General features: G+C 36.8%; 1 protein-coding gene across 1 annotated transcript in view; it reads left to right on the top strand.

Annotated features, from left to right (window-relative positions):
- The window catches only part of RYR3 (ryanodine receptor 3), a 326090-nt gene that overhangs the window by 98440 nt on the left and 211355 nt on the right, over nucleotides 1-16295 (top strand). Inside the window, exons 4-11 of the mRNA XM_060760068.2 lie at nucleotides 1908-1982; nucleotides 3014-3092; nucleotides 5991-6103; nucleotides 7059-7158; nucleotides 10468-10561; nucleotides 12481-12555; nucleotides 13445-13601; nucleotides 14451-14615. Coding sequence (XP_060616051.2) covers nucleotides 1908-1982; nucleotides 3014-3092; nucleotides 5991-6103; nucleotides 7059-7158; nucleotides 10468-10561; nucleotides 12481-12555; nucleotides 13445-13601; nucleotides 14451-14615 — 858 coding nt within the window. The remainder of the gene's footprint in view (nucleotides 1-1907; nucleotides 1983-3013; nucleotides 3093-5990; nucleotides 6104-7058; nucleotides 7159-10467; nucleotides 10562-12480; nucleotides 12556-13444; nucleotides 13602-14450; nucleotides 14616-16295) is intronic.

Here is a 16295-nt window from a genome sequence, read left to right as displayed (position 1 = left end):
TATTGATCTACTCACATTTGCATGTTTTCAAATATATGCTAGGTTGGCAGAAGCTGGGGTTAACAGCGGGAGCTCACGCTGCTCCTCGGATTTGAACCTGTGACCTTTCTATCAGCAAGTTCAGCAGCTCAGTGCTTTAATCCACTGCGCCACTGGGGGTTCCATATATATATATATATCCTAAATAAATAAATAAATAATGGGTTTCGGGATATGAATTACACAGGCCTGCAGAGGCTTGATTTTATACATTTTAAAAAAATTATTCAATGAGACAAATGTACCATCATACAAACAAAGACATTTGCAACTAAACAAATTACATCAAACACACAAAACCAGCATGTTTCTTAATATAAAACTCTAACCTACAACAGCTAACAAAACTGCCATGTCAAACCAATATACAAAAACTATATACAAAAGCAAAACTAATGAACAAACATAAAAACCAATCTAATCTAATTAATCTACAGATCTCACTCACTGTCTGATGGTTTTTTAGTTCTGGCCCTTTAAGAAATATTATATAATCACATTTCTTCATTTAATGACATTACTTGCTTCAAATCCCGCACTCAATTCCCCAATCTTAGATTAATCAATAAATCCTCTAATCAATTTGTTGATCTTCATTAGCCATTTTCATAAGCCATAGACATTTTTGCCTATTCCATTATACATTCAGAAACACTCCATACAACCTTTATACATCTTGAACTGTAGTCCTTAGCACCATGGCAAAGATTCCTTACTCTTTATACTACTATAGATGCTGAACTCATCTCTGTTGTGCTTCAGCTCCATCACTGAAAACAGTTATCACTGTTACAATGGACCATAGTTATATTACAAGACATTCATATTACATCCGTATACAATCATTTGTTGTGGAAATCATGATGAATACATGACAGTATCCCAGTAGTTCCTAAGAACATCATACATTTTCTGAGCATGTCTTGAAATAGTAGTACAGTATAAAGCTTCTTCTGACTGTGCTACCCTCTACAGTTTGAATGTCAGACTCTCTCTCCTTTAGTGCCACCAGTTTTGATGATTCTTCTGTCTTGGTTAAGAATCCTCCCCTAGCTCTAAGGCCCCATCTACACTGCCTATAAAATCCAGATCATATGCTTTGAACTGGATTACATTGCAGTGTAGACTCATATAATCCAATTCAAAGCAGATAATGTGGATTATCTGCTTTGATAATCTGGATGATATGGTAGTGTAGATTGAGTCTCAGAGTCAATCTATATGGTAATGTAATTCTAGGATTGGCTAATTTGAGACGGTAAGTTTTATTGTTACATGCTCCCATCTTTGAATGTTACAGACTTGCCACTTTTTTCTAGGCAGATTTCATTGTTATGATGCAACATTCAGTTGTTCTGCTACCTGCATTTTAAATTTCTATTCTCTCAGGAGTATAAGGAATGTTTTTTTCCAGAACAGTCCCTTATTAGTTGACATGGCAGCGCTTTGCCTTAATTTGAAGCATGAAGCAGATCATTGTCAAATATCGATGCTACTCTGTAAGCACTGCATAATCTTTACATAAATAGATGCAAATATGAGTATTTTTGTTCCACTGTGAATGTATGCAGTTTCTGCTCCCACCCTCGAACACCACAGGCCCTTTCTACATTCCAAATTACCTACTTTGAACTCGATTATATGGCAGTGTAGACTCAGCTAATCCATTTAAAAGCAGATAATGTGGATTATCTGATTTGATAATCTGCATTATATGGCAGTATACAAGGAGCCTCAGTTAAGCCTGTTTTAATAGTTGTATAAAAATATACATTATATTTAGTTGTTAGGTTAATGAGTTAATATTAAGGATTTTTTTTCTATTTTAGTCTTTATAAGTAGTAAGATTTCTATCACATTTTCTATAGGCTGCTCAAGGTGGTGGTCATAGGACATTACTGTACGGCCATGCTATCCTGCTTCATCATTCATTCAGTGGAATGGTAAGCCATTTTATTTATTACGAGACATGCACCTAATGGGAGATAGGAAGATAGGGCCTATGGCAGTGGTTCTCAACCTGTGGGTCGTCAGATGTTAAAATCCTAATAACTGGCTTGGATTTCTGGGAGTTGTAGGCCAAAACTCCTGGAGACCCACAGGTTAAGAACCACTGACCTATCGCATGCTAAGCAACATCAAAAAGAGAGATTGGGTTAAAAGGTTCCTTCTTCCACATTATCTTGTTTGCATAAGTCTTTGTGTTTATATTTCTAAGATAGAAAATTACTTAAACTGTCATCTTTCCTTCCATATCTTTGTGTGAATATTTTGTTACCGTTTCTCCTTTCCACCCCAAATCAGTTTTGACAGGTAAAATACAATGCTGGAGTTGCATGTGTGTGTGCACGTTCAAGTCACCTGTCAATTTATGGTAACCCCATGATTTTCATAGTGTTTTCTTAGCCAAGTAATATTCACAGCTAGTTTTGTCCATTGCCTCTTGATAAAATAGAATAACTGGATTCCTCGTAATCCATGTCACCTACAGAGGAGACAAAAGCTGGTTGATATTATTTAGAACCAATGACATGATTTTAGATAATTTATGATTTCATAGCAACTCTGTTACTACATAACATTTGTAAGCTTCATTTATTGCTGACAACCTGGTCATAGATAATGCTGTCCTATGAAATTTGCAGCTTTGCTGCAGTACAATTTTTATATATTCAATTCACTGATTCTACCCACCCCAAAATATGACTAGGATTTCAAAATAAGTGAATTAAAAGTAATGTCTCAGTCTAGATTTCCCTTAAATCAGTCTAGTGATAGGCAATAAGTATAGGAATGCTAATTCCTGCACTGATCTCTATACATTTAAAATGAGGAGGAATGTGATCTCTAACTGCAAAGCGATATGGCAGACAGGATTAAGTTTTCCTCAACTGTTTCCAGATTCCTATCCAGTATTATCTAATGATTTACTTAACTTTATTTCAATGTTTCTAATAACCTTCATTTTTTTCAGTATTTGACTTGTTTGACTACATCAAGATCTCAGACGGATAAACTTGCATTTGATGTGGGGTTACAAGAGAACGCAGCAGGTATGTATAATCTGCTATTAATTTTTAGCAGACCTTCAATATCTGTCATATTACACAGGCCAACAAAAAAATCTTGGGGTTTATTATTATTAATTATTATTAACTTTATTTGTACCCCGCTAGCATCTCCCGCAGGACTCGATGCGGCTTACACAGGCCAGAGCCTCAAAACACAATACAATAGAACATAACACAATAATAAACAAAGCAAATCAAAACAATCAAGCAAAATAACAACAATAACTACCTCAGGACACAATTAAAACTGGTTTGGCCGGCGCAATGGGGTACAGAGGTTAAAATGCTGAGATGGCAGGAGGAACATGGATTAAAAGGTGTGGTGTGCAGTAACATCGGTTGTGCTAAGGTGCTTCTAGGACTTGGGAAGGGGGAAATTCCTAATCTGGGAAGGCACATCGGAACAGCCAGGTTTTTAGGTTCCTTCTGAAAACTGCTAAAGTAGGGGCCTGTCGGAGATCTTTTGGGAGGGCATTCAAAAGTCGGGGGGCCGCCACAGAGAAGGCCCTGTCCCGTGTCCCCACCAAACGCGCTTGCGACGTGGGTGGGATCACGAGCAGGGCCTCCCCAGATGATCGGAGTGAGCGTGTGGGTTCGTAGATGGAGATGCGGCCACGACCTGTTTCTGGCATTATTTTGTTGCTGATTCAGAAAAAAACACATCAGCTCTTCGATATGGTTAGCCTGATTTCTTACGGGTGAGCACATGAATACTGGCATATGACACATGTTCTGTATCTTAAAAACTAGAGCTGATAGACAAAATCTGGTGCCCTTTTTTGGAATCAGCAAATCAAATATACCCAGAAACCCATCTAACATTTGAGGCACCAAAATATGTGTTGGCCAGTATATTGTTGTTAGTTTTATTTGTATTACTTTTTTCCATTTTTACTTATATCCTGTGTTTTTCCCAAAACTGGAACTAAAATTAAATGCTATGTACAATATTTCATGATGGCTTTTAGTGACTGCCCGGGACTGAAAAAAACAAGATGTTTATTTAGCCCATCGCAGGCTTAAAACAGATTTGGTGGGCTGCATCAGTATGGTTGGGTATACTTATTCTTTGGCATGTGATCTCATTTCTTTCGGTGCTGGTTGGTGGTTTTCCTTCCAGTGTGACCAGGAATTAGCACTACCTTAATTTGAATTTGATTTCATGCTAGTTATTATTGATTTTATGCTAGTTATATGTTGTTGATTTGAGTTTTGGTTTATGTATGTAAGGTATTGAATTTTGCAGTTATTTCCGTGTAAACCATTTTGAGTTCCCCCAGGGATGAGAAAAGTGATATATAAATACTGCAAATAAATAAATAAATAAATAATACCAAACCTTAAATGAACTGTATAACGTGTTGACACTTTCTCTAAAATAGAGTACCTTGGATGAAAACCCAGAGTAACATTACTCTTACTGAAAAGGAAGCCATCAAATATCACTGATCATTATTTTTATTATCAATATACAGAATAATTTCTGTAACAAAAGACATGAATTGCAAAATAATTAGACAAGCATTAATATAATTTATAGATGAATTCTTTCAACTTGTCTTTATTTACATAGACAGAATAATACTTTATTGCACACAACAAAGAAAGCAAAACCTCACTGTGCATGAAAACGTAATTTTCACTTTTTAAAACACGCATAACTCCTGTGCAGTAAAAGTAATGTAGCCATATGTAGTATTCAGTCCTAAATACATTTGTTCTGCCAAGGAGGATATGTATTTATTTTCATTACTTACAGTTAGGCATTTTAAAATGAATGCATCTATTTCACCTAGGATCACTAAATAGAGCAAACCGTTTACCTGTATTGGGAAACCTGTCCAAATAGCAGTTTTTAGTTCAACCATATGTGCATGAGCTGCTTTTAGTGTCCATTCACTACAGCTACGCATCCACAATTTCATTGTAAATCCCTAGTTGGAAGTGCTCATCTGTTTATTGCAGTAGGAGAAAGGAAATGAGAAAATTGTCAAGTTATATAGTCATGTTGGTCACAATCCTTCAGGTCGCAACTATATGTAACTCTGAACTGAGCAGCTTTGTGGCCTCAGATAACCATGAGTAAAAGGCAATGCAGAAGGAGAAGCAATTCTCTTTTTCTTTTCTCCAAGGCAGCAAGTCTTGCCTTGAGACTACTGAAAAATATAATTGCCATAGGAGTCATGCCCAGAATCTGACTTTTCCTTTCCCTATAGCTATGACATCTTTCTTTTGTTTTGTTTATGTTTCTTTACTATTAACAGGCAAAATATTTAAAGACTATTATTAAAATTCTTAAACACATCCTTCTACTCCCTAACTATGGGGGCTGGCCCCTATCCTCACTCTGTCCCTGAAGTGGCTTATCCAAAGGGGTGGAGTTTGAGACTTAATCTACACAAAATTTATTGATGGTTTTTTTTTGGGGGGGGGGAGTTATTGATGAGGTGGGTTTTTTGGACAAAACAAATTCTGTACAGGAAACAGTATTCAGAAATATACAGAAATATCATTTTGTCTTCAAAAATGATTGTTTTCACCACAGACCATGTTTTCTGTTCAAAGTTACAGCATATGCATTTTGAGCTTGTCTATACAGCCTTTAAAATATTAAGGAAAAACAACAATGCTATTATTGTAATGGCAACATGCAAGGGTGCCAGATGACAAATGGAAGTTGTTGCTTAGCTGCTTTGCCTTCAGGGCAACTGTATTTTCCAAAATAAATTCAATATAGGAAGAGACAATAAGATAGAACTGAAGTAGTTACTGGATGCAACTTCATAAAAATGATTATTTCCAATTTTGCAATTATTTTGTGAGTAATCTGAGAAATATGTGTTGGTTGCAAATGTGAGAACTAATCTATGCATAATGTAGGTGAAGCATGCTGGTGGACTATACATCCTGCTTCTAAACAAAGATCTGAAGGAGAAAAAGTGCGGATTGGAGATGATCTTATCCTGGTTAGTGTGTCTTCTGAAAGATACCTGGTAAGGATCAAATAAATTTCCATGATAGTTGTCATGTTCATATGGGGATGTTACATAATGTCAGTTCTATTTTACTTTTTTCCAGTTATAAACTGCATGTTTCTTATAAAACTGTAATCAGACTGTTCTTAATACAATGCAATTGAAATTGTAAAATACTCCATTAATCTCTGAGTGCAGAAATAGGCAACATTCTTGGAGCACAGGGCTTCACCTCATTGCAATTCACCAGAGTATGATGGCAATAAAACCGTTCTAATTTCCTGCTGAGAAAAATGAGGAAAATGAGGAAATAGGGAGCCTCCTGTTTTAAATCAGGAGGTTCCTTGAAGCATGATTCTGTATGTATGTACCTTCTTTTACAAGTAAATTAAGGTTTGTTTTCATAACAGTGGCCCAAATCCAAGTGACATTCCTAGCTAGCAAAAGGATTTACACAAGAGCAGATTACAGTTTCACAGTTCATTCATAGTGTGTTGCATTTGGCTATGGCAACTAAGTTTAAGCACAATTATCATGCTTTCAAAATGTGATGGTTGGAGTAGAATAGCCAGTACTATGCTAGCAGACACATAAAACCCATGGGTGGCATCTTCCGCTCCTGCCCAAATAAATTAGAAGAGTGCTGGGAGAATCGTTGGCAGAAAGGATTGTCTGAATATGAAGTAGGAAAATGGAGCAGCTAAGTTCCCACTGGTAGAAATGTATAAAGGAAATTAATAGACGGTCAGAATATTAAAACAAGGACAAGGCTTTAATAATGCAAAGTGGCCATGAAAAAGCAAATGCAAGGCTGCTGTTGAGGATAATTGTGGCAAGTTTTGTATCTTTAATACCGAATGGGATTGACTTTTTTACAAGAAAAATTTGTGCCAGCCCTATTTGTACTTATTATGAGAAATTAAGATGTATTAATATTTCTTTTGTTCTTGATGAATTTGTCTTTCTTTTTCAGCATCTGTCTGTAGCATATGGAAACATACAAGTGGATGCCTCCTTTATGCAAACTTTGTGGAATGTGCATCCGACTTGTTCAGGAAGTAGCATTGAAGAAGGTTTGTCAAATTGTTATCACAACTCTAGTTAAAACTAGTATAGAGTGTGTAATTTTGTATAATGAATTCCATCTCCAAAATACAAATGTTCTAAAATATCTTAATGTAGTGGAGGCATTGGTGTTGCTTGGATTTCCAGTGTCCTTAAGGTGGGACTTCCAGTGACCGATTTATATATTTTCTTTCTCCCAGTTATCAGGCCAGAGTAATACACACATCTGCTTATTTGCCCAGAGTGGGGGCAAAGTGGAGATGGAGTCTATGGCATAGCTGAGTTATACTGAGAATAATTATCCCATTTTTGTATAAATCTGAAAAGTCAACATGTCATTTTGCTCCTTTGAAAAGAAAATGTGAGGCATGTTTTCAAAGTACTTTCTTTTATATTCGGGTTTCTGGTAGCTAAAGCTTCAAAAACCTCTATTTAAAAGTAATTCAGTACTACTACTTTTTATAGTGTTGCTGTGATGGCACGCCCAAGCCTTTGGGAAGACTATATTGTCTGGCTTTACTCGGGGGCTATATGATACCTTCTGTTAAGATTAAGACCCTAATCAGACAGAGGCACTTTAAGGCAAGATGAAAAGATAACCAAATGAGTTTACTGAAACAAGATGAATAAAGGATTAACTCCACCCTGGACTATCATAGAATAACTTAAAAAATGCATAACAAAATGAGAACTTGCTGCTTGCAAGCATTTTTCTGGGGTCTTTGAAAGTCTACTTTGTCTATTGTGCCAAAGCGATGGTTATAAACTGCCTTAATCTTCTTTCCCATGAAGCTTGGCTGGCCAAAAGCTGCTGTTATCCTTTGGACTGCTGGTATAAAATACTACTAAATGCAGCAGCATAAGAAAAGGCTAAGAATGCGTGTTTGGACAGCTAGGCCTAAGATTCCAGACAATATCCAGGCCTCTAAGGCTCTACTTCAGAAAAAAGGAGGAGTCCAGCAAAGAGCTCTGTGGGGAAATGGAACAAACCAACTGAGACAGGCCTCTGAGGGGTGTTTTAAACTCCACCCAGAAACTAATACAAAGGAAGGTCTACACTATTGGGAAAGCCTATAAACAGGGGAGACGGAAGCAAAGGAAGAGAAGGCAAAACCAGAACTTCACAGTTACAACAATGAAAAACAATATGTATTATTTCTAGCATGAATATGCACTTTTCTGCCTTTTACAAAGCAATATTTATTCCACATATAACTTTAGTCCTATTCTTTATATTGCTTTTGAAATGTTGATATACCCTTGTTACTCCCAATATTAATGAATGGAAAGTAACTATATTAAATGCTATTTGCTACTTCCAAGCTCTTCTTTCAATATTGGGCACTGTGTCCACTATAATGTTCAATTTATGTAACCCATATTTCAAAGCCCCTTTGCTGAGTTGTTTTTGACATAAGTACTACATTTTTTGGTGAAACCACTAACCTGTGAACAGTGGGAAGATTTGTGGGTGGTACACAATGGCTTTTGCACTTTACATACCAATGCATGACATTTAAGTAGCACTTTCAAAATCAGTGTGTGCAAATGGAGAAGAAGAATAAAAGGGGAAGGAAATGCAAGCAAATTTCTCAGCTGGTACCATTGCTTGGCAACAGAACCTTAATGGTGTTATAATTATGAACAGCACAGAGGTTTAACAAGGCATCAGTCATATCAGGCTAAAAGTTCAAAGAAGAACACACCAGGATCTTTTGATTATAGAACTATAAGGGGGAGTAGAGAGATGGAAAATAATAGGGCATAGCAGGGCAAAGAAGAATAGATTAGAACAGCTTGTCTTTCGCATATTTGAAAAGAGCACCATGAATATTCTTAAATCAATGAGAGAGAAAATCCCAGAAGCAGGCTTTTGGGCAGCCTGAAACATTATGCTGCCTGAGGCAGAGCAACAAATGTAATTCCCTGTCGTTCAAATCAAGGTACCCAGTGCTCTAAATTTAGCAGATTATTTAGGGATTTAAGGCAACCAAATGTGGCAGATACCTTATTGTCCTTTAGTGACATCCCAAATCTGATGCCTATAGCAGCAGCCTCTCCCTGCTTTACGGTAGGATTCATTTGGTTTCTGAATCTATTATGTTGCTGTTGTTGCTGTTCTTGTTCCCTAGCCTGATCAAGAGGATCAAAATTCCTTGATTCTATGCCCTATTATTTTCCATCTCTCTACCCCCCTTATAGTTCTATAATCAAAAGACCCTTTATTAACTTTTTTAGAGGTTTTGCATTTCACACTCTCAAATAATAAATACTGAGTTTCTCAAAGATTTTCCATCTTGAACCCCTCTCTTTAAATGAATATAAAGGGTGTTTCTGCTGTCACTGAGTTCAGTACAAAAACACAAGGAGATCAGTGCCAGATCAAACCAAATTTCTGTATAGACTAGGCTCTTTCTTCACCTAGCAGCAAACCAAATTCCTCCAGTAAGTCCGCAAGAAGATATTAAGACAATCGTTTTATTTTCTATTTCATATGTTTTTGTGTGTCACAAATTTCCTATCAGTATGTTTTATTTGATTAGTTCTATTACAAGAATCCCCTTATCTTCAACAAATATTCAACAAATAATCTAAGCTTTCCTTGTAAAGAATGTTGATTGCTCTTTTCTTAATCTTTTCTAGCAATATATATGAGATATTTTTTGAAGTGGGCTGATTGGAACTATACATTAGTGCTCTAAATCTGCATAACAGACATGCATATGTGTGTTTACATTACTGGCAGGTTTATCTCCAGTTCTTTTACAAATGGTCTCTTGAGTAGAATTTGTTAATGCACGTTGCTTCAATATTTTCATTGAGCTATATACCATGGCCTGAAGATCTTTTTCCTATGTAGTCACCATCTGTGGATGCAGTCACATCATCATTGTTGTCAAATGATCATACTTAGCATTTAAATGTCAGTATAGAGTGTTGAAAGTATTTGTTGTAAATTCTTACAACAGCTCCATCAATGAAGTAAGTATTGGTGTTATAGGCTGGTCATGGGCCTGAAGTAGACAGTAATAGTATTCAGACATCATAAATGATGGCTTATAATGTTTACAGAAAAAAAGAATGAGTAGTTGGGAGCTCTCAGTTACATCCTTCTCTTCCCTTCTTTTATATTGATTGTTTATTGAAATGTTTATGCTGTTTCAGCTAAGCAATTGTTTATGGTGACATCTTGAAAGTTTTAGCTACTACAGTAATTATATCTTTAGATGCAAAAAGCAACATTCAGTTGTTTACATTCACAAGTAATTACTTTTAACATTTTCCAAAAACTAACTGGCATGAATCTCCATTACTAGGATACCTACTTGGTGGGCATGTATTACGTTTGTTTCATGGCCACGATGAGTGTTTGACAATCCCATCGACAGAACAGAATGATTCTCCACATAAGTAAGTTATTTTACATTTCATATATTGTTCATGTTCTAAATTTTACACTGTTATCCTTTGAAAACCCTTCTTTAAAGGCAATGAGAGTCTATTTGTCCAGTGACATTTCAGAATGTCACTTTACAAGGGAAATGGCTCAAACTCCTATCATAGTTATATCTGGGATGTAGAATGTGGAAGAAAAGAAAAGATTGTCATTGACATATTTACAGCCCACAAAAAATATAATAATATACAGTTGCCTACAAGTAACTTGCATTAAAAATGCGAAAATGTTTCAGGCCCTGTCTATACTAGCACAAATAAGCTGAGTACAATCCAAATTAATTTGCCTCAGGGCTGTGCAACATTTAAGGCATGAAAATGATCTGATATCATATTAATGGTCCACATAGGTCCCCTGCCAAAACTCAAATTGGCACTGCTTCCTCTTTCGATCTTTCCTAGGTAATACATAAGGGCTGGAATTCTCCTTCTCAGGTTGCTGCTACCACCACTATACTACTTGTGCGTGGCAAATGTTACTTGTCACTTGCTCCCTAGCTGAGCCTCACCATTCCACAGAAAAAAAAGAAAAGGTTTTATATTCTCCAGGTCCGCCACTGAACCTATTGCTGCCTTCCCCAGCAAATATATTTACTCAAGGTCACAATGTATAGATTTTCCAGGAATCTTGACAAGTTATGACAGCTGATGTATCGAAGTTAGGCTTAACTAAGCATCTACCCAAAACCATATGCCAGTAGAGTGCTACTTAAAAATGTTAAATGCAGCTGGAATCATTATAGTTTTTGTTCACTGATTGCTGCACTAATTATAATTGTATCATTTGGTGTTAGGCTGCGCATGTATAGGATATAGTGTGCTGGGTGTTTTATAATACTGAATTTTTGGTCACTGCTTGCTGCACTCATTATAATTGTATCATTTTGTGTTAAGCTGTAAATATATATAGAATATATTGTGTCTTCTATAATCCTGCCCCTGGTGGCGCAGTGGGTTAAAGCGCTGAGCTGCTGAGCTTGTTGACCGAAAGGTCGCAGGTTTGATTCCGGGAGCGGCATGAGCTTCCGCTGTCAGCCCTAGCTTCTGCCAACCTAGCAGTTCGAAAACATGCAAATGTGAGTAGATCAATAGGTATCGCTTCATCGGGAAGGTAATGGCGCTCCATGCAGTCATGCTGGCCATATGACCTTGGAGGTGTCTATGGACGACGCCGGTTCTTTGGCCTAGAAATGGAGATGAGCATCACACCCCAGAGTCAGACATTACTGGACTTAATGTCAGGGGACAACCTTTACCTTTTATATATATATATAATCCTGCATTTTAGCCACTGCATCACATTATTGACTCACATTTAATGTGTGGCCTATTAAGACCCTTAGATCCTTTTCATAGGTATTGCTTTTAAGCCAGGTGCCACCCATCCTATATTTTTGTATTTTCATTTTTTGAGCCTTGATGTAGCACTTTACATTTATCACTTTGAAAATTCATTCATTGCAATATTACACTTGGTCATGAACAGGCATGTAGCTGGGGGGGGGGGGGGCTTGAGGGGCTTCAGCCCCTCCCCGAAATTCTCATAGTGGTTCGCGAAAAGGCCTTACTGGTGCATTATTTAAACTGTTATGTTTATTCATATCATGATCTGATCACCATGCTCAATATATCCCATATGCATGGGGGTATTGGGGTAACGATACAAAAGGTTTGCTAGGGTAGACCCTCTTTCACTCAGACTCAGCCCCCCCCCCGAAACAAACTCAGCCCCCCCCCCCAAATTGAAATCCTGGCTACGGGCCTGGTCATGAATAATAAAGTTCCACTGCTTTTGCTGAAACTGGAGTTCGGGTTTACATAATGTAATGGAACTATTTGCAAAATCTGTTTTTTATCTGTAAAAATCTTTGCAGAAGGCTATTTTATGAATCAGGAGGAGCTGGTGTCCGGGCAAGGTCTCTATGGAGAGTGGAACCACTTAGAATAAGGTATTTTGATCTTTGTTTTTTGGAACAGAACATCTGTTGTTACTTAAGAAGGCTCAAGTACTTCAGCATTACAGCAAAAACTATATGTAGTAATAAATGAATTTAGTAATACTACAAGGTGGAAATGTCAATACAGGCAGTCCCCGAGTTACAAACATCGGACTTACAAATGACTCATAGTTAAGAATGGGGGGGGGGGTGAGACAACAGGAAGTGTGAGAAATTCACTCCTGAAAAAGTTCTAATGGGGGAAAGGTGTCCCAACTGAAGCTTTCTCACCAACCCTTGTTTCCACAACAGCCAATTTTTTTCAAAATCCAATTCTCACAAGGACAGAAAGGGAGGTGAAATCTTCTGAACAGGGGCACAGACAGAAAAACAAACCCACAGAGGTATTAACCCTTCCCTATGTTATATACACACACACACATGGAGTTACATGTATACACACACTCACACACACACACACATATATGGAGTTACATGTAAAAATGTTCCTGTACTAACTTACACACAAATTCAACTTAAGAACAAATGTACAGAATCTATCTTGTTTGTAATTTGGGGAGTGCCTGTATTCAGATGACCCAATAAGGAACTGAGTGGGAGGGTAATGATTGTAGCAGAAAAAGGGGATCTTCACATGTAAAATAATTAATTTTTATTTCATTTAACCTCTAACTGTAGAAAAGAACTGTTGAAATTATTGAAGAGTTAGCCTGAGAAGTTCAACATTCATCCATTTTAGTGAGAAAATTAAGCATTCATTTAGTTTTCTTTTATATTAATCAGTGGATCCTGAAAGTATTTAATTTTGATTTGATCATGGCATAAATATTTTCAATTTGCCTATATGAACCATAAACCTAACACATTCTATCAATTTAAGCTGGAGTGGAAGTAACATACGTTGGGCACAGCCCTTTCGTCTTCGACACATTACAACAGGACAGTTTTTGGCCCTGACTGAAGACTTGGGTTTAGTCTTATTAGACAGAGAAAAGGCTGACACAAAGACAACTTCATTTTGTTTTAGAGCATCAAAGGTAAGTCATATCAAAGGGGTACTTCATAAAGAAATTAATGTCTTATTGTTAATCATTGCCTTATTGTTAAAAGCTAACTTGAATCTCATTTTGGAAATTCCATTTGTCTTTTTGCATTTTTTAATTAATTTCTGCTCAATATTATTGTTTATCAAGATTCCCTTGAGTTGTGTTCCTATCTTCCAATGTGTTGGCCTCCACTCCTAGTTTTGTATCACTTGTAAACTTGATAAGGATTGCCTCTACCCCTTTATCTAAGACACTAATAAAAATGTAATGGCCTAGGACAGATCCCTGTAGTATTTCATATCGAGATCTCCTTCCACTTTGAAGTTCAACTATTGATGATGATTGAGCATGGTTTTCCGGTGTCTGTCTATTCCATATTTAGTCAATTTTCGAACACAAATAATATGGGGAGTCTTCTCAACTGCTTTTCTAAAATCCAGATAAATGACATTGACAGCACTCTCACCCTCTAAACTAGTGACCTGATTAAAAATTTGTACCTTTCCACTAATGGTAAATTTTGTTGTTAGTATTAATTATTTTGTCATCCAACATGATGCAGAAGCATTTGTCATGGTACTTGTCAAAATGTTCATCTTCCTGGAGAGTTCCCTATAAAATTGCTTTAAGTGTTCATGACCTTTGTTTTTCTGTGTGCACTGCATGCAGGCTGTTATCTGAGCTGCACTGCCAACACAAGTAAAACATTTTACATAGACTTATCTCTTTATTCTTCTTGGTACATTTAGAATTACTTTAACAAAAGTCATAACGCGACCTAATTCATGTAAATCTGATATTCTAACATTATTTTATGTTTTCTTCTTCTGTGATGTGAAGGAAAAACTGGAGTCCATTCACAAACGAGATATTGAGGGCATGGGAGTTCCTGAAATAAAGTATGGCGATTCTGTTTGTTTTGTGCAGCATGTAGCCAGTAGTTTGTGGCTGACGTACAAAGCACAGGATGCTAAAACAACACGTTTAGGACCAGTGAAAAGAAAGGTAAGCAAATTTAGATCTTGAAAAGGTTTAATGATGTCATAATGCTCTAAAGACTAGATATGGTTTTTCTCTTTAAAATGCACTGAATGGGTTCACCATACAGTATGTGTGTCACAATCACCTTTTGATTTCTGAGAGCATGGGGATTGTTTAAACAAAGACTAGGGGTGGTTCTGACAGCTCCTTTTTTCTGAAATATAGCCAACAGCAGTTGGTATTCTTGGTGGTTTCCCATTAAATAATAATAATAGTAGTAATAATAATAATAATAATAATAATAATAATAATAATAATGTTATATTTTTGTCCACCTCTCCTCACAGCTCAAGGCAGGTTACAGCATTAGTAAAACATAAACAACACATAATCATTTTAAAACACTCTGTAAAATGATTATATTGAAACACACAAAACAATAATTAGGCATACAGTGGAGTTTAAAATTCATCATTAAAACTGTCTGGGTACGCCAGCCAGAAAAGATAGGTCTTCACTTGTATCTAACCAGAGGTAACCTTACTTAGTTTCCAAGATCTGAAGGGATTTGATGCGTTTAGAGTAATTAGGGCAAATGGGTTCACTGCCTTTATTTAATACAGTGTTTCAGCAATGAATAGTCTATACTCATAGATTTACAGGAAGCTATACCACTGGATGCTCAACTGAGAAAGTGATGCTCTGTTGAACAGCAAGATGCTCTATGCCATCCAGAAGCATTCACACATAGGCTTTTGAGAAGTGGCCTAAAATGGGCTTGCTATTTAGGCAGTGTCTTTTCACTATGTCTTCAAGAAGCTATTGAGATTATCCCTTTAATTTCAGTTGATTTTATGAGAACGTCTCTGTGCATCAGTTTGTACCCATTAGCTTCCTTTTGTTGAAACTCTTTGCAAATGTTTAAATAATTGCATGTGCACAGCTGAGCCTTCTTAAATATTCTGCAAACAATAGCTATTTCATTTCCTTCAGCAATGCAAGTCACTTTATAAATTGCATATTTGGAACTCTCCCTCATTATTTTTTACCAAGGGCGTTATGGCCTTCAAGTCAGAAAAGAGGGGGGGGGGGGCTCTTTGTTTTGATTTCTGAGATGTAACCCAAATACTCAAACAATGCAGCAATATAACATTGTTTATTTGATTCAATGTTTATATATTATTATAATTAAGAAATGTTTGTATACTATATATTATATATAATGTATATATATTAATAAATGAAACAATAGTTCTTTCCACCCAATTTTTTTCTAATATGTAAAAAACAAAAAATTACAAGGCTTGATAAACAGGTTGGTTTTTCTTTTCTTTTTCTTTTCTTTTTCTGAGTGCAGTTGAAGCATTGATTGAGGGGCGCCACACTTCCTTCCTCCTCCTGCTCCAGGGGCACACAGGGCATCAGGGTCACCCTTTCCTCACAAGCACAGCTTGGGGAAGGAGCCAAAATTGGGATGTGTGGTGGAGAAAGCATCCTCAGAGGCTGGTGGGTGAGTGGCTGAGGAGAGGCTCTGTGGCCACATATTGTTCCATCACTTTGTCTCTTGCTGAGGGTGCATGGGCTGCCTACCTGCCTTGCTAGCCCTACCTCCTCCCTCCTTTAAACATATGGCAGCTGCGGAGAGAGTATGTGAACAAAATTGTTTAAAGTAGGAGGAAGGAGGTTTTGTGAGAAAGTGTGCCA

Source organism: Anolis sagrei, chromosome 1 (assembly GCF_037176765.1).
Source record: "Anolis sagrei isolate rAnoSag1 chromosome 1, rAnoSag1.mat, whole genome shotgun sequence".
Lineage (NCBI taxonomy): Eukaryota > Metazoa > Chordata > Lepidosauria > Squamata > Dactyloidae > Anolis > Anolis sagrei.
The sequence above is the reverse complement of the archived record's forward strand: the minus strand, read 5'-3'. Positions and strand labels throughout refer to the sequence as shown.